Source organism: Vicugna pacos, chromosome 7 (assembly GCF_048564905.1).
Source record: "Vicugna pacos chromosome 7, VicPac4, whole genome shotgun sequence".
Lineage (NCBI taxonomy): Eukaryota > Metazoa > Chordata > Mammalia > Artiodactyla > Camelidae > Vicugna > Vicugna pacos.
In genome coordinates, this window is record NC_132993.1 from 42,082,276 (window position 1) to 42,104,472 (window position 22,197).

Sequence of the window (22,197 nt, forward strand, 5' to 3'; positions counted from 1 at the left end):
AAGACGTCATATTACTTGTATCTTTCTGAATGAGCTCATGCTCTGTACAAAGCCTTACGGCCAAGCTGCTGAAGTTGGATGGCAATTTCAGTATTTCCCCTTTTAACAAATGAGGAATTTGAGAAAAAGAAGAAGAAATAGTCTGGGAAAAGGCACCAAAATATCAGCAGAATTCAATGAAAATATGTATTTTTCTCTTTCAAAGCTTCCTCAGGCTCAGGGGAGGACCTCTGATAAAGATCGAGAATCTCCCTGCAAGAATTGTCCCCACACCCCCGGTGACACAGACATCTGGGTGTCCAGGAAGAGAATTTTGCCTCAGTATCTGTATCCTAGTGTCTGCCCAGCCCCTAGCCCCTATCCTGTCCTGAAAAGCTAGGAAAACAGCCAGTGCAAAACAGTAAATGCTCCAGCTCATCAGAAATCCCTGTAAGCCCACATCCTTGTGATAGAACTCAGCGTGGCTCCGTGGCCTCGCACCGCCTGGCCCCCGACTGCCTCCCCAGCTCACGGCCCTGGGCTCACACACTCACCGTAATGACTTTCTCCAGTTCTGTGAAAGCGCCGTCTTCCTTCCTGCCACAGACCCTTGACATAAGGAATCCTACAAGCTTCCCTGGGCAGTCATACTGGGTTGGGGCCTTTTTTGGCGTGCTCTCAGCGCACCCTGCACTTTTCCCTAGTAACATTTATCACCATTTATTCAATCAATCATCAAAAAGCAATTGAGTACCTCATGTGTGTCAGGCTCTATACGCTTTCATTTCAGAGGGGAAAACTGGTTTGCCAAACTGGGTCAGTTGCATAATAATCCACTTACAAACATCCAATTGGTGACAATATGCTGATAAACAAAGCAGATGTGTTTCATGGTCTCTTCGAGTTTACCATCATAATTACAATTATAATTCCCAATTATAACTCCTTAATGATTTTGAGTGATTTTTGTTAAACGTCTCTGCTCCCAACTAGACAATACACTTCCTAAGTCAGAGACGGTGTCTGCTTTGCTTACCGACACAGATACTTCTGAAACTTAAGAAAACACATGATACCCGGTAGGTGTTTAATAAGTATTTCTTGAATTGATGAAAACGTAGATATCAATGATCTCTTCAACTAGCATTGGGCATTGCAAGGACAGAATTCAATAAATTATCTCTGCTAACTGATTTACAAGTCATAAGTGAAACTCCAATTTGTATTAATGGCCTTATATAACCGATTTCTATTCTTGAAAAGCATAACTGGTTACCTCCAAAGTAAACTGTAGTTTTTAATCAGTGTCCCTTAGGTTGCACTCAAGCTTTCAGACAGGCCCATTTATTTTTGCATCAATTACATCAATTTCCATTTGAAATTATATTTTGGGCATTTTATAAGAAAAGGCTAAGAATAATTCAGGAACGCTCATCTGTCTCTAATCTATATAATGTTTTAAAAATTGGATGCCTGACCTGCAGTAAGATTGCACTTTCTACAGTTCAGGGCTCTGGGCTCAGGGGTACCATTTACACTCATACCATAGTCAACAAAACGTCTCTGCTTTGTACTGACTTACTGATACTGACAAGAACACTTTTGTAATCATTATCACCAGGAGTGTCAGACATTAAATTCACCATGCAAGATAAACTTGGGCCTCTTTTTTAAAAATCAATTTTGTATTACTGCCGCCTTTATCTTATAGGTGTAGTATCAGATATCTTGGATATGTAACTTATTTTTCTTTAAATGAGAGCCTGACTGCAAAAGAGCCAATGGTAGTAATAAAATGTCATGCAGCTCACAGAGCCGCATCCTGCTGGAGCCTTTGCTGGGTTTTATAGCATACATGCTGCCTCTCCTCAGGCAGAGGAGATGTTTACTAGCACTTTCAAATGTTTTAAACAGAAAGAGTAGTAATAGGAGGAGAGATGCGAATTTATGGCCATTCTGTTAAGACTAGCAAATCAATTTTTTTTCCTTCTTTAATGACTGATTTCTGCACCATTAATCTGAATTAGTCATGCAGTCAGCCTAATTCACTTAAGCTAACCAAAACCACGGTTGGATTGATTTCTGATGTACTATTGTCGAAAAAAAAATCCGTTTTCAAAATCTGATATTTTTTTCCTTGTAAAGAGCTAAAGGACTCTTTATAAAGACCCTTTAGAAAAGACTCTAAATGCCTGAACAGTTTGGATTTAGCCATGGGTCAGACTTAAAGACACGAAGAGATGGCTTTTCAATTAGCCAATAACTTCCAGGTTGCATCAATTATTCATTAAGTTACACTTAGAAGAGGCAAGTAAATGCAGATCAAAAGACGTAAAATAAAAGAAGATTTTGAATGCAGTCTCAAATAAACGATATATATCTATCTGGGCTGGCGGGGGGAAACTTTTTCTTCATAGAAACATATCTCTAAGTAAAATGTCTCCCTGTTTGTGAGTTGTTAATACACTTCCTCCTTACTTCCTAAGGAGAAATAAGTAGCCCTCTGATTATGAGCTTGTCATTTACATGTGACTGCTGCTTGCATTCACTCACCAAAAATGAATAATTCATGAAAACATTCACTAACACACTTGCCTGGATGTTCTGCAGAGGCAGAGAGCTCCCTGAACTTAGAGGCACCCCCTGCCCCCAACTCTAAGTCAGCAATTCGGTTTTGAATTCTCTTGGACTCTCAGCTTGTCAGTTACCATATCTTAATGAGTAATTTGTGGTGGAATCTACGCTGGTACAATCTCCCAATACCTATGTTCCAAGTGGACAGCTTAGTTTGGCCGATGAATGATGGAAGCTCCAACTGCAAAACACTTCTGCCAGAGAAAATGGAAGGGCTCTTGAAAAGATCATCTGGGCAGTCTTTACTCATCCTTGCATGTTGCAGGGCTCCCCACTAGGTCACCCTCACTAATGTCTTTATCTAACCTCTTCCTGGATCACGAGGCAGGGTCTCTTAGGCAGTTTTCAAATACCTCTCCTGGGAAACCAAATTTATGACATGCTCCACCTAGCCACTTGCCAGGATTATTTCAGCTCTTTAGGAGGAGGTGATAGAAATTATTAGCTCCACAGAAATACTGTCAGGGGAGGGGATGTGTCAGTGATGCAGGAATGGCTTTGAGCAGCTGAGATGACATGCACAGACTCTGCAACCTTAGGCTGCTCAAAGCCCAATTTCTTGAGTCCTGTTCTTAATGACCAAGTAAGTGAAATGCTGAAGGGTAACTTCTTCTTTAGAGAAACACAGACAAGGAAAGAGACACGCTGCCTCAAGGCTTAGCAAACTCTTCACTGGGTGACCCCCTGACAGACAGCTGCAAATTCTAAACCATGTTTGTAATCAGATAAACAAAAACCATAGGATAGGGTGTCAGATCCTAAAGACATCCTTGTCGGGCAAGGACTGTACATCACGGCGGGAGGGAGAAGAGGACGGTATGGAGGACTTGGAGAAGGTTCTAAAGCAGGGGAAATACTCAAAGGCCAGAAGGGGAGATCTAAATGGAAAAGTGAGAGGAACAAGAAGACTGGGAGCTGATAATGACGATCTTCAAATTACCAAATGCCTATATTCAGAGAAGGGTGACCAGTTACTTTCAAACCCAACTGAAACAGAACCATAACAGTAATAAAATAGCTGCACATGGGATTTAAGTGAGAAGAAAGAATATCTCTCGAAAACGAATTGTGTCAAACAATTAAATGGCTTACTGAGGTTTTGGAATTTCCTCTTATTAGGCCCTTAAAAAATAGACTCGTCCCGGTCTGGCAGGGTTTCTAGGGAAGAGGAGGAGGAACTGGCAGACCTCTCTGAGTCCTAAATTAGGTCTATTATTTTCACTTATTCCAGTCAGAGTGGCTGACAGAGATGACAGAGGTGATGCTGGCTGCCGTCGAGAACCAGTGAATCAAATAATTCAGCCTGTGTGACTGACAAGGCACAGGTTTGAGTCGCCTGCTTGTCCTGACATGGACCACGTGTGTGTGCCCCATACCGATCATTTAACTTCTCTGTATTCTCATCAGCAAACACAGGGCTATCATAACACCTCATAGGTATGGCGTGAGGATGATTTGATACTCATACATGGGATAATATTTTGTGTGTGCTCGGCCTTTGAAAGATGATCAATGTGTATTTTGTTCAAGACATGTCTCGTCTATTTTAGAAAATAAAATTACGGCTAGTGTCATTTTAAAATACAAAGTAAAGCTATAGTCTCCTAAATTTCAGGGTGAAGTGGTTTGAGAAAAAGACTCAGAAACATCCAGCCTCTCTGAGGGGTCTGAATGTCTTTTCTATCACTGGGATCCCTGGGGTATCCTGGTGCATCATTTTCTTGGAGAAACCAGCTGATTTCTCCAGTCCAGGCTAGGCTGCTACCTGCTGTCACAGCATGTCCCAGTCTCTCCCTTAGACTGCAGGGTGAGTATTATATGGCACTGAGCTCAGCACACAGTAGGAGACTTGCAGAGGTTTGTTGAATGACTTAATGAGGTAACATCACTGTACATGGTCTCTCACTTCCTGGCAGCAGTACCCCCATGACACATCGATGATGAGCCTCTTTTTTAAGGGTCATGATGACTTGACACACTGTCTTGAAGGGACAGTCAACTTATGATTGACTTGAGCAAGGCGGGTTGGGGGAGGGGTGGAGTTTCTAGGAAATGTGTGTGTCTTCCTTGTGTAACCTTTCCTGAGCTACCTTTCAAGTTCTTCCACTTTGTAGGAGTACTTATCATGAAGCTAAAATGATACTAGCCTGAAACACTTAATAAAATAGTAGCAATAAAGTTCATAATAATGATACTTGGCATTTACTTTGCACTTTGCATCCAAGGATCTCAAAGGGTTTTGCAACTAGGCTTTTGCTATTTCCAAAGCTACTCATGGGTTGGACACACAAGCCAAGAAGCCACTGCGCACAGCTTCCCTTTGGACCAAGTTGGCTCTATCATTAGGCTCAGAGACTGAGACTGTGACCATACTACGTGCATAAACACACCCCTACACACAAAGACCCACAGACATCAGACATCTACATGCTAAAAGGCAAAAGGGATAAAGAGACTTTTGGTCCCAAACACAATTTCGTCTGTATCAGTCGGGTCAAACCCTGGAATGGAACGCAGTTTGCATTTTGATAGACTTGTTTTATTGTGATATTTCTTTCAACCCCCTTCCCAGTGTATTTATAGAAACAATTGGAACATCTGTGTCTGTTCTTTAAAGGCATGAAGTTTTAAAGGGCTTATTTTTCCTTTAAGTTCATTCCGGAGGAAATTTTGTTTAGGTTTAAATGATTAGTTAAAAGCCACACAGGGGTTTCTGTATAAAGCATCTCTTCTCAGGCACTTTTCCCTTCCCTGGTGGCCTTGCATTTTGCCAAAGAGAGTGACTTGCTCAGTTTCCCATGTTATTCCCCAGACAGTCCTATTTCTCCTCCCAAACAAATGTGGTATTTGGGGTTTCAAGTTTAAATGTAATTTGGTATCATGTCAGATGTCTTCCTACAGCTTAATAAACATCTTCCCCAGAGGAACGTGGGGTCTGATTTTAATTTGTGGTAGGGTTATGGTCACAGTAAATGTCAATTTTAGCTATCGACAGTAAGTCTCTACTAGAAATAGAAATAGAAAGTGACTGACAGTGCATTTAAAGGACACGTGCCACACTGTGCTCACTCTTAGGAGTTCACTTTTCCCCCAAGAAATCCCTTCACTGATCTGTGACGACAGCTTGGTTTCTTCTCAGGCTCCGGAAAATCAGTCGCTCACCAGAACAGAGTGTGTCAATCTGAAGATCACAGAAAGATACGGCAAAGTAACAGAGCCCTCCATGGTGCTACTTTGAATCTGAATATTCCAGTAAGCGTGTCAATTTCTCAGCCACTGGTTTGCCTGGTGATCTTGGGCTGTGTCCTCAAGACCCCTGAGTGTCCGTGTCTTCATGTATAAAATACAGTGGCTGAGCCAACAATCTTCACGGACATTTTTGACTCTAAAAGTATGTCACTAGATATGATCAGGACCGGGTAACCCGAACTAATGAAGAGGCCTGGAACTGTGCGGTTCAGGGAAGCGGCACGTAAGTTGTGAGTGGGCTTTCCTCAAAGCTAGGGACCAATGGGTAGTTCATTACTGGCCTCTCTTGGGCATCCTCTTTCCTTTTACAAGAGGTAGGCCCCAAAGCTGCTCCGGGGCAGGTAACATTTAGCCAAGTGGGGCGGGAACCACAAGCCCTGAGGGGTAGGCCAGTGGGGTGGTGTCTTCTCACACATGAAAAATGATCCTTTTCATTAGCACGAAATAAAGGTTTCACTCTTCCGTGCACTAGAGTTAGTCCCTTGTTACTAAACAGAACAATATTCTTTGGGAGAGCTAGGGCAGGTCCCCAGATAAGCAGTTCTGTTTTTCCACTGTGGTGCCATCAGGGCATTTGGGGCTGGTATTAAACAGGGTATTCTGAGAATGACAGAAAAATCCTCCAAGTCTGTATCTTGCCAGGAAAAAACACCTTTTCACTACTGAGGAGTAAATGCTACCTGACTCTACCTATAAAAGAGCTAGGATAACATCCCCCAGTCACCTATGCTGGGCCCTGTGGATGATCCTGTCTGTGGTGCCTGGGATGTGTCAACTTGGCTGAGCCATGGGATGTGCAAATACCTGGTTAAACATTATTTCTGGGTGTGTGTGTGTGTGTGTGTGTGTGTGTGTGTATGTGTGTGTGTGTGAAGGTGTTTCTGGAAGAGATTAGCATTTGAATTGGTGAACTGAGTAAGTCCGAATGCCCTGCGCAGTGTAAGTGGGAAGTGGGCATTAGGGCATCATTCAGCCTGCTGAGAGCCTAAAAAGAACAAAAAGGAGGAGGAAGGTTGAATATTTCCATCTCTCTCTCCCCCTGTCTCACTGCCTGACTGTTTGAGCTGGGGCATCAGCCTTCTCCTTACACCATCAATGTTCCTGGTTCTCGGGGTTTTGGACTTGGACTGAAACATGTACCACCAGCTTTCCTAGGACTCCAGTTAGCGGATAGAAAGGCATGGGACTTCTCAGTCTCCATAGCTGGTGTGAGTTAACTTTTTATAGTAAGTCATACATATCTTCATAGTTTATTGCCTATTTGTTCTTTTTTTCTGAAAAACCCTAACTAATACAGTGCCTCCTTTTCAGAACCTTTTCTCTAGAAAGTGTTTTGTATTTCCTTAATTTATTTGGTAGGAGTGAATTAGTAGAATCAGGCATTAACTTCCACATCCTTCATCCTCTACTTCCAATCATTCACCAAGTTCTATTCACTCCACCCTCAAAATAGACCTGGAATCCATCCACTTGGCTCCATCCCCACTACCAAGAAAGATCCTAGTCCAAAACACCATCTTCTCTCACTTGGTTCTTCCGACAGTTTCTACCTCCAGTTTTGCTCCTCTCCAAGCGAACCTCTGCATTGCAGCCAGAATGATCTAATCATGACGTTTCCCTACTCACCATTCTTCCATGGTTTTGCTCAGTATTTAGGATTTAATAAAATCATCCTTGAAGTGTCCTACCTCTTTGCTGTCTGTAGTACTACTTTCCAACCTGACTTGATATGTTTCACCCATCCTGGCTTTCTTTTATTTCCTAGAACATGCCAAGCTCTTTCCTACCCCAGGACCTTAACACATCCTACTGCCTTTGCCTGGAATGCTTAGCCATCTGCTCTTTTGTTGACCAGCTCTTATTTACTCTTTAGGGCTCAGTTTAAATGTCACTTTCTTAAAATTTTCTCTGACCTCCAAATTAGAGGTGCCTCTAATTTAGAGGGTTGCATAGCTCCATGTGCTTTTCCTTCATGCTATTTCTAGGAATATTTTTATAGGTGTGATTATCTACTTAGTGTCAGTCTTTCCCATTAGACTCCTATCTCCCTGATGGCAGGAGCTATGTATCTTTTGAATCCCAGAAGTAAAGTTATCCTGATTCCTTTTAACCGTTGGGAAAATCTGTGCTTACTTTCTGGAATATTTCACTCCATTTGGATAAAGAAGGAGAAAAGAGAATATCATAATAGAGCTGGAAAGATTTCTGGAAGTTAAGAAGATTGAGCCAATGTAAGTAAGTACCAGGGTATTCACCTACGTGCTGTTGGAATAGATCTTTCTACCTTTCTGAAGCCTGAGGCTATTACTTTTGAAAAGCACAAAAATAAAAATACCAACTGGAAACGTTCCTTCCAGGGCTTAAAAGTTTTCGCTTTAAGTTAATGCTGAAGCATCCAACTGTTCTTAATGATAGTTACGTGTTTTCCCTTTTTTGCCAATGGTTTCAATTGCCGAAGTTCTCCAGAAGGGTCAAAACCCGTAACTTTTATGTAAGGTTCCCAAGCATCAAATATATATGCCAAGCAAACTTCTTTAGTTAAAATAGGGCCTGAAGAACTATAGTTATAAGTGCCTTGGATTACTTTCCTTTTAAGGCAGAAGACTGAAAAAAGATCTTCTGGTTTTTTACTCAAAAACAAAGTAAACAAAATCAGTGATTTCAAAGTCCAGTGTGGCTGAGAGAATTCATTTTCTTAATATGGAGTGGGAGCAGGGGTGACGGGAGAGAGTGGACATACAAGAATGACTGTCTACTTGCAGACTTCTGGCAAACTCTCTGGCCTGTTGGTCCACAGCCAGTGTTTTTCTTCATAAATGAATTCCACATCTTTATTAAGTTAAGTATTTCTTTTTTTTATTATTTGAAACATACTTTAAATATTTTGTTTTATGACGTCCTGGAAATTGATACAATTCCTTCCAGATCAAGGAAGATGGAAAAATCAATTACTTTTTTTTTTTACATTGAGAGTGATTACACAAAAATTATGCCCCAATTTAATTTATCCATTACTATGAATATCATTTGACGTCATGTGTGAACAACTCAAGACAGCTAGAATTAAAGGTGTCCTTCTGATTAGATGAATCAGTTACTTTTACAGAAAAGCCCTAATGGTTATCAAATAGAAATACATCCCCACTGTGAGTTGATTTGTAGAAGGCTATGTAGTTAGAATTACAGCTTTTAAATTATGATTAACCTTTTATAAGAAAAATCCCTGCAAGAACAAACCAAAACACACCAGAAGCCCGATGTGAACTTCTAATGTCAGATCCTTTACACAAACAAGTTACAGTTTGTAATCCAGAGAACGAATCTGTCAGTGTTTTATCTGACATGGACGGAATTTCAAAGTTGGCCTATTTACAGATGAGTTAATTGGCTTTATCCAAAAATGGAGGAACTTTTAGGACCATTTAAATCGTGAGAATTGTTGGCTCAGAATGCAGAGAAGGGTTCAGGAAAGGAACTAAGCCCAGCCCTCCACAGAAACCGGAGTTGCCTTCTTCACTCTTCAAACCCCAGTTCTCAAAACCTCCTAATGGGTTTCACTGTTTTCTTTCCAGTGCTTATCATCATCAGGGAACCACACATTTGCATCCCTAATGGACCCTTTTCAAAAGTGTGTTGACATTTCAGTAGGTTTTGAATAGCGCTTAATGCTTCTCTTGGTGTGGGCAGGTGCCCACACATCTCCTTATATGGGTCTCAACATATAGACTGCCTGCTTTACTCGCTTTTTGTTTTAGTCCCTGGGAACCTGTCTTAATTATACTCTTAAAAAAAGTGAAAACTCAGAAGTCGGATGACTCAGAAAAGGAGCATCTAGCTGGATCGCCACACGCAGGGCAGTGTCTTAACTATCTCTGCGAACGCAGGCACGAGTCAAAAGTCTCATGCCTCGTGTGGTAAATTCACTTTTTCTGAGCTTCTATTTTTATTGAAAGGAAATAGATATAAATAAGACCACGAAGATAAACATAGGTTAGGGGAGAAAGTTGAAATCCTCCCGGGAGCTCATCATCTGAGCAAAGCTCCACTACATTTTACTGCTCGAATTTCCTACCAGGGCCAAGAACCCCAAGAGGGCCTGCAGGGGGCGGGGGGGGGGCGGAGAATGGAGGCGGGCGGCTTCAGTCCCACCTACTTTCTGTGGCTTCAGTAAAAATACAATCCAACAGAAACACAACTAAAATTATTTTTCAAGTTTTTTTTTTTAAACATTTACTCAGCCCCTGCTACGTTTCAGGAACTGTGCTGGGAGCCCAGAGTGAATAAAAGACAATCCCTACCCTTAAGAAATCCATCACTTGGTAAGGGAAACAGACAAGACATGGAAGTCAGTGCAGGGTGTAAGGGGAGAACCGCACCCCCCCAACACCCCGCAACTGATATCTGATATCCTGGGGGTTCCAAGGGAGGGCTCCTAGGAGAGGAGACACATGAATTGCTCCACAAAAGATGAGAAGTTAGCCCCGTCCCATGTGCACACACATACGTGTGTGTTCATGTACATATGTGTGTGTGTGTGAGAGGGACGGGGGTATTTGTGGCAGGAGCTCTAAGCCAAGTTAACCGTCTGTGCAAACAGGCTGTTGAAGTACATCGACACAGGTCAAGAAGAGATTAAATAATTACTGTTGCTCGTAGTTTAACCTGAGATGAAAACAATCTCCTGGGTGACAACAATCACCATCTAGAAATACATGCTATCTGATGTGCGTCCATCCAGCCTGATCCCCTGTAGATGACCAATTGGGGATGAAGATGACTATGTATATTTATAATTTTTAAACTGATTATCTAATATTTTCAGGTAGATGGCTGAGTTACAAACAAAGAGAACTATTTGAGAGATCCTGCATGAATTTGATCCTTTTTGAATTAGAGGGCAATAGGATAACAAGGGGAGAGAGAGATTTGGGCAAGGGCTCAGCACTTTTCAGGATCAAAGGAGCCCCTCTTGGCCCTGTTGTTCTATACTAAACTGCTTTGGAAAAGGTAAAAATGGAGCCAGAATTTGACCCTACTTTTTCTGATTCTGAAGTTTTCCAAGACAGGAAGCTTGTATCACTGACTCTTCTCTCCAGTATTCCTAGTTTTCATGTATTTTTTTTCTTTGAGCTCAATAAATATAAATAGGCATTAGATTGGGGGGGTGTATTTTAATAATCACTGCTATGTAGTATTTTCACTGGGGGTACTGAAAATATTTTTTTGCGTTTCTTGAGACTTTTACTATCCCTTTTGGGTTCTCCTTTTGCAACAAATTAAATTGAGTTCCTGGAGAGGAAGGTCCAACCTCAAAACGCTGTGTCAGATGCTGTACTAACAAGACAATAAATAGATTTCCCATTACTTCCAGCATAGAGTTAAAACATATAGATTTAAAGACAGCATAGTTTTTTTGTGTGTGTGGTCTACATTGACTTGAAACCTTTTGAAAAGTACACTGTTGTCCCCTCGTTTCTAAATCGATATTGGCAGTCACTGAATGCACCCTTTCTTTCAAAGGAAAAGAAAGGAAGGAAGGAAGCGGGCAAGCAAACCTTGGTCATCCTGGCTTAAACATGAAAATGAAACAAGGGCAGAAGACAAGGTTGCTTCATAGAGCAAATGGCCCGCCCCCAAGCCTCCTCATCCAGGCTCCCTCCCTGACTCATTCTGCGCAGCTTGTGCAAAACCCACTCCTTCTGTGCTCTCGGGTGTGAGAAACGAGAGTGGCATAGTGTCAGCCGGCTTCTGTCAGGAATAGCTAGTAAAAAAGAGGGGAGGGCACTGAATACCTAAGATGCACAAATCTTGTAAGATAATCAGTCCCTGGGTCCGTTATCTGTTGCTCCTAAGTTTCCTCAAGCCAGCAAAAATTCTGCCATGTGGAGAAGGTCTCATAGAGCTGACTAAATAAAGAAGCTGTAACAGAATTCAAGTTTCCAGGACCATTCCCAGCAACTTGAAAACCTCAACCCATGCCCTGCCGCTATAATATATAGCATTTCCACACTGCGGCTGTTTTAATAAACCAATGGATATTTCCCTCCAATCTGTTTGCTTTTAGGGGACTTTTTTTCCCCTCTGTCTCCAAAAAAGCTGGCACTATAATGTCAGACAAATGACTAGAATAACCGCGCACTGCTCTAGACACCAGTGAATAAAATATCAAATACTGCATATCCCAAGACTGTATTATTCCACTTAGAAAATGGTATAATTGACTTTGGGTAGTATGGGGGGAAAATCCAAGAATCTTTGAGTTGTGGGGTTATTTTCTGGTAATTGCCTGACTTGAAACTTTGGTTTGTCAATCAGACAGTTCACCTAGCCCTACAAATGTGGGCTTGTAGGGGGGATGGGTTGCGGGACAGTACTGAAGGAGAGCTGGGGAAATGGCTGAGCCTCACAAGCCTCTTTTCTTGTCAAAAAGTTGTTGTCAAAAAGACTCGCTATTATGTCTGGGATGGGTGAACTCCGCGGCATTTTGCGTTCAGTTAAAATGTCTCAAACCATTTTTCAAACATTTTGAGGTTTGGCAAAAACCTGAAATCCATCTTGCCAAGCACTTTCCCCCCCTTAATTCTTAAACCCATGTGTCTTTCAAGGGAAATTTAATCCGTATGTTTCTGATTCATTTACACTTAACTCATCAAAATGGTGTTTTGTAAGAGCTATTTGATGTTCAAGAAGTCTTATGAGCTTCTCTTTTTATAAGTCTGAGAAGCCTTTCTTTCTGAGAACCAGAAAATTGTATTTTACCAGCTGTAAGCCAAATGATTTGAGCTGTGTTAAAAAATCAAGAACCTGCTGAATTTAGGAGGCAGGAAAATAGACACAATGACATAAATAAACGTCCTCACATGTCTGCCTGCTCACACACCTCCAGCGGCCTTTTAAACTTCTTTCCCTGAAGAAGGCCTTTCTGCTGAGGCCTAAAAACAAGCCATAAAGCTGAACTAGGAAAGCACTGCAGTCCTGCAGCAAAAGTTCCCATTGATTCTGGAGATCACCGATTGCAAACTCCTAGCTCAGAATCAATGGAAGTAAACCTTGAGGTGTTCCATTAGATAAATCTATTACCTAGGAAATAAAATGATCAATCGATGCCAGAACAAGAAGGGACTTACGGAATTTCGAGTCAGATTGTGTTCCAAGGACTTCTGGGTGGAGGTGGGGACATGGTTAAAGGAGGAGCTGGGGGCCCATCAGAGGCTCTCTTTTCCATACTGGGCTTGAAGATTTTTTTTTAAGTACTCTGAGGGTAAATTCAGTTTGAAAACAAATACCTTAATTTTATATGAGGACACTGAGGTCTGGGGACGGCATCCTGGAGCTGGCACAGAGCTGGCAGCACAACCCCGGTCTCCCGAACCTTGCCCAGCATTCCACTGACCCTTCTGCTGTGCCAGAGCTTTCTGAACTCTGGCCGCAGCTCATCAGTGGGTCAATTAGTGAGAAACTGGTGAAATCAGTTTAATCTGTTGTGACTAGTCTTTTGTAGAATATGATATCCAAGAAGTTATACGCAGTAAAGCTTAAGTACTGTCTCATCAAACTCTCCACACACACACCTCCACACACGTATGTAAACGTATACATGTGAGTATACTGGGTTGCGCTATAAAGTATGTTTCTTACTGTTGTTCATATCTGAAGAGTTTCAAAACCCCTCTACCATACAGAAACCATGTTTCCTTGACTGGCAGTTCAACCAATGGCAGTTTTCGATTTGCCTCATTAAAGACCACGTGGCTGGAAGACCTGGCAGGATGACCCTTCTCACTTCATGGAAGAAATCCTAAGACTCACCAGCCTTTCTCACCAAACCGACTGAATACAGATTGGGAGAAATGAACAAAGAACAAAAGTGCGGTGGGGGAGGGGTGGGGGGGACAGATACCTGGTGAAGAAAAGAAGGGGTCATATTCATCTTCAGATGATTTACAAACTGCGAGAATGATTTCCGACTTGCATTCAGTGCAGCTGCACAGTGCAAGATCCAGACACATCATACCAGCATTTCTCCAAAGTGCATTTTCCAAGCACTTAACAATCAGTAATTAGTTAGAAACATCTTTCCAAGGTCGGGGGGTACAATAGTTCATCTCCACACCACGGAGCTTTGGAAACTTGAGGGAAACAGAATAGTGCAGCACCTGGATAATTACTAGGGGGAGATTAATTGGGTTAACTGTCTGTGAAGAATAGTGATCAAGCATTATGAAAAATGCTGCCCCTGTCGCACTGCTAGATGTCAGCACCGGCATCCTCTGTGTCTAACAGCTGAAAGCTGCCTCCATGGGAAAGGATGCAAAGTCATTAAAACAACTATGAATTACCCTTTGCTCTCTCTCTCTCTCTTTGTCAGAATCGTAATGAAGTGACAAGTTTCTGTGGTCACAAAGTGCCCAAGTCTCTCTGGGATTAAAGTGCAAAGACGGGTTGGGTTGGGAATTGTGGTCTAAAACTGTTCCCTAGGTGGGGAGGGAGGGGGAGGAAGCAGCAGCGGGTTTCAGAGCCCAGAGGTCACATCCTGCAGGTGGGTGGGTGCTCGTTCTGGGGCAGCTTCCAAGCTCTGTCCTCATCACACATGCACTCAGTACAGCGAGGGCTGGTGCAGGGAGAGGGAGGGAGAGCGTGGTGGGAAGCAGAGAGAGCCTGACTCCTGGACATTTACCCCATCTCCCAGATGGACTAGGGACAGTATGCCCCACCCACTAACTAGACACCAGGGAGCTTATGGCTGGAGGCAGAAAGCAAACTATCCAGACTGCCTCCCCACCCCTCCCTCCAGACCAGAGGGTGGAGTCATTGCACAGCCTGAATGACTCCCAGCTTCTCCAAGCCTGCCGATGGCTCCTCTACGCCCTGCACCTCTGAGACTGTCTTTGTACTCTCCCTACAGCACCATCCCCAGGAGCCAGAAAGAGGCTCCTCAAAGGAGGATAGGAAGCATAAGCCTGAACAAGAAGATGCAGTTCCTGGCTCCAAGGAAGCCAAGACCCAGGGCAGAAACATGCTCCTCATTGCACTAGAGCCAGGTCCTGGCACTGCCACCAAATACTTTTATGATGTCAAATAATTTGGCATGATTTTGGGTGGCCTCAGTTTCTGAATCAGTTAGATGAACGGGTTGGGTTGAAGGATCTCGAAAGTTCCTGCCTCATCAATGCATTTAGAATGACAGGATTATTATTCTACTGCTAAGGAGGTTCTGGATGCTGAGAGTACAGCCAGAGCAAATGCCATCCCTTGTGACCTGTACACTGGAGCTTCCTCTTCGCCCTCGGCGGAAGGAAATGGCAAAAGTCTGCCTCATTCTTAGCTAAGGCAAGGTCTGAATTAAGAATAATTTGGCTAGAGAGAAGCCACTTTGTAACCCATATTAGGGTGGATGCTGGTGAGAGCAAAACTAAAGGTGAAAATGCAACTCGAGAGTAATTTACATGTACATTTACACTAAATGGGTTTATCATAATTGCTGTTATTATAATTAATTCCAGAGGAATTAGAGGGGATCAGCCCTTTATTGCAGAGTGTTGCTGAGCTGACTGCAGTACTATGATAAATAAGAAGGTCGAGAAGAGGCAGATGCAAAAGAAAAATTGCTTTATGCCATCTAAAAAAGAAATCTACTACTTAATGAAAAGGCTTGGGGGAAAAAAAAAGACACAGCTCTTCCTGGCTCTGAAATGAACTGCTTTACAGTGAAATCTTAAACCTCATTTTCTGGCCAAAGAGATGGTCATATAGAACAGAGCCAACGTGGTGCTTCTCTCTTTGCCTCTCCTCCTGCCCACAGTCTCCTTGGCATTCCGTGACTCACTTCAGCTTTCTGGGAAGGAACTGCTAAATGACTGTGTTTCCCTCTACACTACTGATGCCCCAAATATACCATTATTCAGACTTTCAAAAAAGCCCACTGGTTCCATTATTAAATAACTAACATTTATTGAATATTTACTATGCTAAGTGCATTACAGCCATCATCTCGTGGACTCCATTTCATTGATGAAGTAATTAAGGCTCAGAAACTTTCCACAGATCGTCAAAAGAATCACACAGTTGCAAGTGACAAAACCAGAATTTGAACACAGATCTGTCTGACTCCAGGGCGATGTCCAGGGCACAATCACGTGGGGCCGTACTGACTTTGATTAAACAGGCTCCACCCCTGCAAGGAGCCCATTTGCAGCCCTTCCTTAGCAGTGATACAGGCGCCACTGAGGGCAGAGGGGCAGAGCCAGGGGGGTTAGCCAGGCCCACACGGCTCCAGGAGGCCCCGCTGGCCTCTCTGCCATGTCAGCACACGTATCCAGCTCCACATGACTTCAATTCTTTAGAGATCTTTGGTTTTAAAAGTTCACAGGCTCCTAAAACACAGTAATTCACGTTAGGTATTCCAGCTTATACAACACAGCCTCTTGGCCCCGTTTTCCATCTCCCATTAAGATGAGTGATTGAGCCTATGCATTAATAGATACCTTGGCATTCCTTTGAAGCCTTATTATTGTTTTTTTTTTTCCAGGCTTTGCTGTTTTGGACACATCCAGTTCTATTTCAGTCATTAAGACAGCAAGGAAAAAAAATCATAAGGTAGAATTCAATTTTTGGTATCTTGTGGAGGAAAGGAAGACTATACTGATAGCTAGATGGGTCTTGGCTATTGTATAACCACCATTGCAGTCTCCATAATGATTGCGAACTATTGATTAATTCTTCTTGGGTGCAGTGTTGCTTCATCAATCATTAAATAAGCTCTCCTGCCAGGGTAGGCACAGGAAAAAGAGATGTATGGACTTGTTATAAAGTGTATGTGTACTGTGTCATGGACTTTGGAGTGCTAAGTCAAGTCGATTTCAGTTTTCAAGGATGTAAGCAGTCCAGGAACTGCTGTGGTTGCAACCCCAGTTCATGAACTACACACCTCTGAAAGCATCAAGCCCTTAGCACACAATTTAATCAGACGAGCAATGTCTGTTTAAAATCACAAACTTAGATTTGGACCACAGAATTTTTACTGGCCGGGTCCCCTTCATCAACGCCGCCACTTTCCTTCCACCTCTGGGCTATTCCCCACATCCCTGCGACATGACCACTGGCTCGTGTGCTCCCACACATCTCTCCGAAATCCAATGCAAAAGGAGTCCCCTTCGAAGGTCAGAGGGCAGTGAAAACCAAACCAAAAGAGAGCAGAAAGTGTTCAATCCACTGCTTCTATTTTTTTGAAATGCCTTTCCAGATTTGCCCAGCCTACTTTCTGTCAGGCCCACAACAGTGCTCAATCTCAAGTCCACCCTAATTGCTGCTCCTGACTGTTGACCTGGCCCTCCTGACCAACACGTACTGAGTAAAATCCCAGACAACACGCAGCTGAGACACCCTGGGGCCCGTTTCCAGCAGCGACTTGGGGATGGGAGAATGGAACCTTTGATATGTCTTGGGCCCCCGTGCCATTGACTAGTCCCACCAACTTCACCATTGTAACCCTTGCTACACTGGGGAGCCCCTTATCTTCTCTCCAAAACACTATTTTTACCACCAGAAAAGATATGTGAGAGGAAGTAGCCAGCTGAAAAGCACCCAACTAAAGACGTGCATTACACACATATGCTACAGCAGGTAGAAATTCTCTTAGTCAAGCCTGGAATGGAATCCAGCTCTCACGACTGAATTCACTCATCTCCATTTCATTCCATTTTCCCATTCACAAAGGCACAGCTGAGCATGAATGGGGACGTGAGCAACTTTTTTTTCCAACTTGCATTGTTCTCATCTCTCCCTCCACTCAGGTTGCTAGAAATTTGGCAGATTTTATCAGCACTAGTTCTCACCTTACTTTAGTCAGAACAGTACTTTTACTTCTGTTTCTAGTGCCTGACTTGATCTCAGACCTGCTTGATTTTCTGAATAAAAAGGTGTAAGAAAGAGAGGCTGGAAAAGGAAGAAACTTGAGTGATGCTGGGAGCAGGATGTCCAGGTAGAGACTGCAGTCGGTCACCTGCACAGAGACTTCGGCTGGGAGGACCCTTTCCTGCCATCCTCACAACAGCAGCTGCTGAGACTTGATTCCAGTGACCTCACTGTATGCCAGGGGCCTTAACACAGGTCTCCACCCTCACAACTCCACATGGTAGGTATGGTTACCCTCGTTTTACAAAGAAGATAGAAATGATGGCACAGTGAGGTTAAGTGGCTTTCCAAAGTCACACAAGTAGTAAGTGGAAGAGTGACTTGAACTCAGGCCATTTGACCCCAAAGGCTGTGCTCTTCTCAGGGGCCCCTATACTACTTCTCTGACCAATAGCTGCCTGCCTTCCTGGTGTTGTCCCCTTTCCGCATGCCACAGATCTGTCACCGGGGGGAAAGTGCTGGCCAAGATGGAGAATGATGAGTTCAGCACTGACTTATGGTTACTTAGGCAGGGACAGTAGGCATCCCTCTGCTCTGTGCCTGGCAAACAGGGGGATTAGATTTGTGCCTTTTCTGTTGTGCCATCAAAGCCCTGCTTCCCCCTTCACCTGCTAATAAATGAGGCATAGCTTCAGGGACGCCTATGGAGGACAAAGCTGCCACTCAAGCCGTGCCCCAAGGGACTGTAAAACAGGGACAATGTCACTAAGATTGCCCACTGACAAGTACAGCCATCAGGCCCCTGATGGTCCTGAGGGGGAAGGAAAGTTTGTTGGTGACAGCAAACTAGACCTTGTGTGGACTGGACTCAAGGGGTCAGAGTTTATGTGAACTATGGCAAATCTGACCCTCAGTTTTCACATTGATAATAAAGCCAACCCAGAGACACACATGCACAAATGAGTACAGGTAAATCTAGGAAACGCTGAATAAGAGCAGTGGATTGCAGCCATATCAGTATCCTGGTTGTGACGGTTACTACAGCTCTGTCAGACGTCACCAGTGAGGGGAATTGGGTAAAGGGTACGAGGGATCTGCGTACTGTTTCTTACAAATGCATGTAAGCCTACAAGTACCTCAGTAAAAATTTCAATTAGAAAACAACAATAATCAAAACAAAAGCTCCAAACCAAATAAAACCAACACCCAACAATGGAGCTAATGATCCTTACCCCCTGGGTTACCTTGGGGAGGAAGTGACGTAACATAAGTCTGACCTAGGATCATGGCTGGGCTCACGCTCCTTGCCTGGCCTGTCAGTCATTTCGGGATGTTTCTGATTATGGGTGAACACCTCAGAGCCAAGTCAACATAAATTGTAATGCTCTAAAAAAAGAAATCAGTCCCTCTTTATTCCTGAAGAGTCTCAAGCACACACTTGGCACTCCTCAAACTCTGCACAATGACTAATAACCTTCACCAGCGATTTCGTTTCAGCTCGCGGTAATCCCTGCCCCCTCCCCGCCAAATAGGCATCGTTGTGATCCTTCCCTGTGCACAGCTAAGCAGGGTCCATAAATACAGACTTTACAATAAGGCTGCTACACTGGAATTTGGCTGAAGAATAGGGATATTGTTTGGTAAAATTATCTTTCTAACAAGCACATATAGTTTTGCCTTTCAAGTTCTTTGAAGATTTTAAATAAACTTCAATTTCATCTAAAAACTTGAGTTTATGTCAAAATTACAGAAACGTATCAAGGAGTTTTGCAATCTTTGGAGGGGAGATAAATTCGCTAAAAATACTATTCTGAATATAAATATGGGTGAATGAAACATAAATGCCCCCTGCCTTTTTAGCAGCATTTTATGCATCTGAGGGACTTGTGAGATCTTTTACAGAGCTTACTGTATTGGTAGGCTCCCACTTGTTATTCTGCCACTCTTTTTGACAGACTCACCTAGGTAATTATCTCTCATTGAGGACTCCTTTCAGGATGCATGTGGAAACTAAGAATTTCACAAGAGGAATGTTCGTGCCAAAAAGCAAAAAACAAGAACCAACCTTCAAAGTGGAGAAAGACATGCTCCCCTTCACCCTCCCCCATTCATTTCTTTCAAGGCACTAATTCAAGTTGAATTCAAATGTACTTTCCTCTAAAAAGCTATGCCAAATATCTTTTAGCAAAACTTTTACAGAACACGGGCACAGACACAGAACTCTTGAGCTGGAAGGGACTTCAGAGATCACCTTAGATTGGTTCCACACGGGGCGGAGGGGCTTGTTGCCCACCTTGTCTGCTCCCTCATTCTGAAATGAAGCCCAGATGCTTTAAGGCACTTGCTCAAGGGCGACAGGATTAGCACTCAGTCTTCCTGACCTCCTCCACATCATGCTGTTTCTTCCAAAAATTATCTCCCCCTTCCTTCCTCATTCCATCTCTGCCCCAAAAAGGAGGGGAGAAGATCCATGAAAAGTCGTGATTAATTATATCCAGAACATGCATTAATAAATAAACACAAACACCTTGCAGGTGCACGTCCCATGACTCAATATGTATGACGGTCAAGACTGAGCCAGAGAAGTTTGGAGGAGCCAAGAGTCAGGGGTTACCCTCTCACAGGGCTGGCTCTCCACTTGTGGAGGGCTTCTGCCGAGAGCTATCTAATAATGCTGGGTGGTTTCAGAAAGCATTCAGCCCAGACAGAGCATCACAGCACTAAACATATTTTATGAAATGCACAGAAATGTGGTAATAATTTTCAAAACATGAAAGTCTCTCTCTCTGGGTACACTGGATCCTTAGAGCATTAAGAACGCCATCGTTTGTCCCTCTCCCTGTTTATTTCATGTTAATTCCTTACTCAAGAATATTAACTAGTTCTTTCTAGCCAAATCAGTCCAGAAATTTTCATCATCTCTCCCATGACCGCAGAATATCATCTTGAAAATAATTCAAGGACATACAAGTTTTAAGGTTAGCCCCAGATTCAGCTGTCCCGTGAAAGAAAAGAAAGTTAAAATTAACGGCTGCCAACGTGAGCTGAAATAATAGGGGAAAGACTGTAGTTACTTTTGAGGGTCGTCATCTATTAACTTTAAAAACCAACAGTATATTCTTAATAATAAATGTGATAGCACAACTCTTCATAGTTAGCACCACACACCAAAGAGTTTTCCAGGTATTTGCAATTCACCAGTTACACTCAAAAAGTCACCCCCCAACTCCCACTGTCACTTCATTTCGATCTTTTATGAAAAGATACAACCATTCTGAGCCATTTAAGAGAGAGAGAGAGAATCCTAGTGGAAAATAATACACAGCTGTGATAATATCATGTTTTTTTTTAAAAAAAAATACCGTAATATAGTTTTACTTTTAATAATAAAAGATAAAAAAGGGGGCGTCTGTGAATAATTAGAGGTTGTAGTCTGAAGCCAGTTACAGTCACTGCAATTGATAATAAACTGAAAACCCCTTGAGAGCAGGTAAATGCTTTGCAACCCTGACCCCCTTGCTCTCACATTACTTAACTACCCTGCGGTTCTTGCATTACATCACCATTCAAGCGATTGGTTCCTGCATTTTAACTCTCTCCCTGTCTCCTCCGATTAGGAACGACACCGCAGCAAAGAAACTTCGCCCGAGTTTGCTCTTTCTCGCTTTGCTCTTTATTTGTGGCCCCTTTGCTCCTGTCCCTCTGGCTCACTCGACTTTGTGTGTGAGTGTGTTTGTGTGTGTGTGAGTGTGGGTGGGTGGGTGCGCGCGCGCGCAAGCGCGCGCCCAACTCAGCCTCGGCTCAACTCATTCAGGTCGCTGCTCTACTAGAACAAAAACTCTCATCCCAGTGAAAAGAAATGCCTCTTCGGGACCAGAAGAGGAGCGGAGGCGCTGGGGAAAGAGGAGAAGGAAGAAGAGGAGAAACAAAGACTGGCAGAAAGGGGAGAAGGGGAAGGGAAAGAAGAGGACGCTGACGAAGACTCAAGAAAGGACGGCGGTGGGGGGCCCCCCCAAAATTCTATAAAATTGGAAAAAAGAAAATAAAATTAAAAACAAACCTCATGGACATCACTGAGGCTGAATTCCCTCCTGAGGTGCAGAACATGAGAGCTCTGGAATGAGTGTGTGTAGAATTTGAGCCAAAGCTTAACTAGCCTGAGTGAGTCATATCCTTCCCACTTGATTCCAGGCCAAGCGATGATGTAATGTGCTGGCCCTTCTCTTGCGCCCGGCTCTGGCTCTCTCCTCCGGCTCACTCGCTCTCTTTCTCCTGGGCTCGCCCTCCTCCCCCTTCTCCTTTTGAGCTCAGTGCTGGTGAAGTCACCATTTAAATCTGGCAGAACTGAAGCAAAAACTTCAATGTAACCAAAACAGCCCCAGGCCGAGTTCCAGACTCAGGGAGCCTTAGTGGTGCAATTGCCCTTAGAAACGAGTAAACAGAGCGGGAAACAGTACCGCCTGGGGATGGCCCAACAGCTGC

The 22,197-nt window shown here is 43.3% G+C and overlaps 1 protein-coding gene across 6 annotated transcripts in view; it reads right to left on the minus strand.

Annotated features, from left to right (window-relative positions):
• CREB5 (cAMP responsive element binding protein 5) overlaps nucleotides 1–22,197 on the minus strand; it is a 379,577-nt gene that overhangs the window by 99,927 nt on the left and 257,453 nt on the right. Inside the window, exon 1 of one of the 6 annotated variants that reach the window (XM_006201843.3) lies at nucleotides 21,776–21,987. The exons of the other annotated variants lie outside the window; for them this stretch is intronic. Within the exon in view, the coding sequence (XP_006201905.1) occupies nucleotides 21,776–21,822 (47 nt within the window). The 5' untranslated portion in view covers nucleotides 21,823–21,987. Of the gene's footprint in view, nucleotides 1–21,775; nucleotides 21,988–22,197 lie in introns of those variants that run through there. 6 annotated transcript variants of the gene reach the window in all.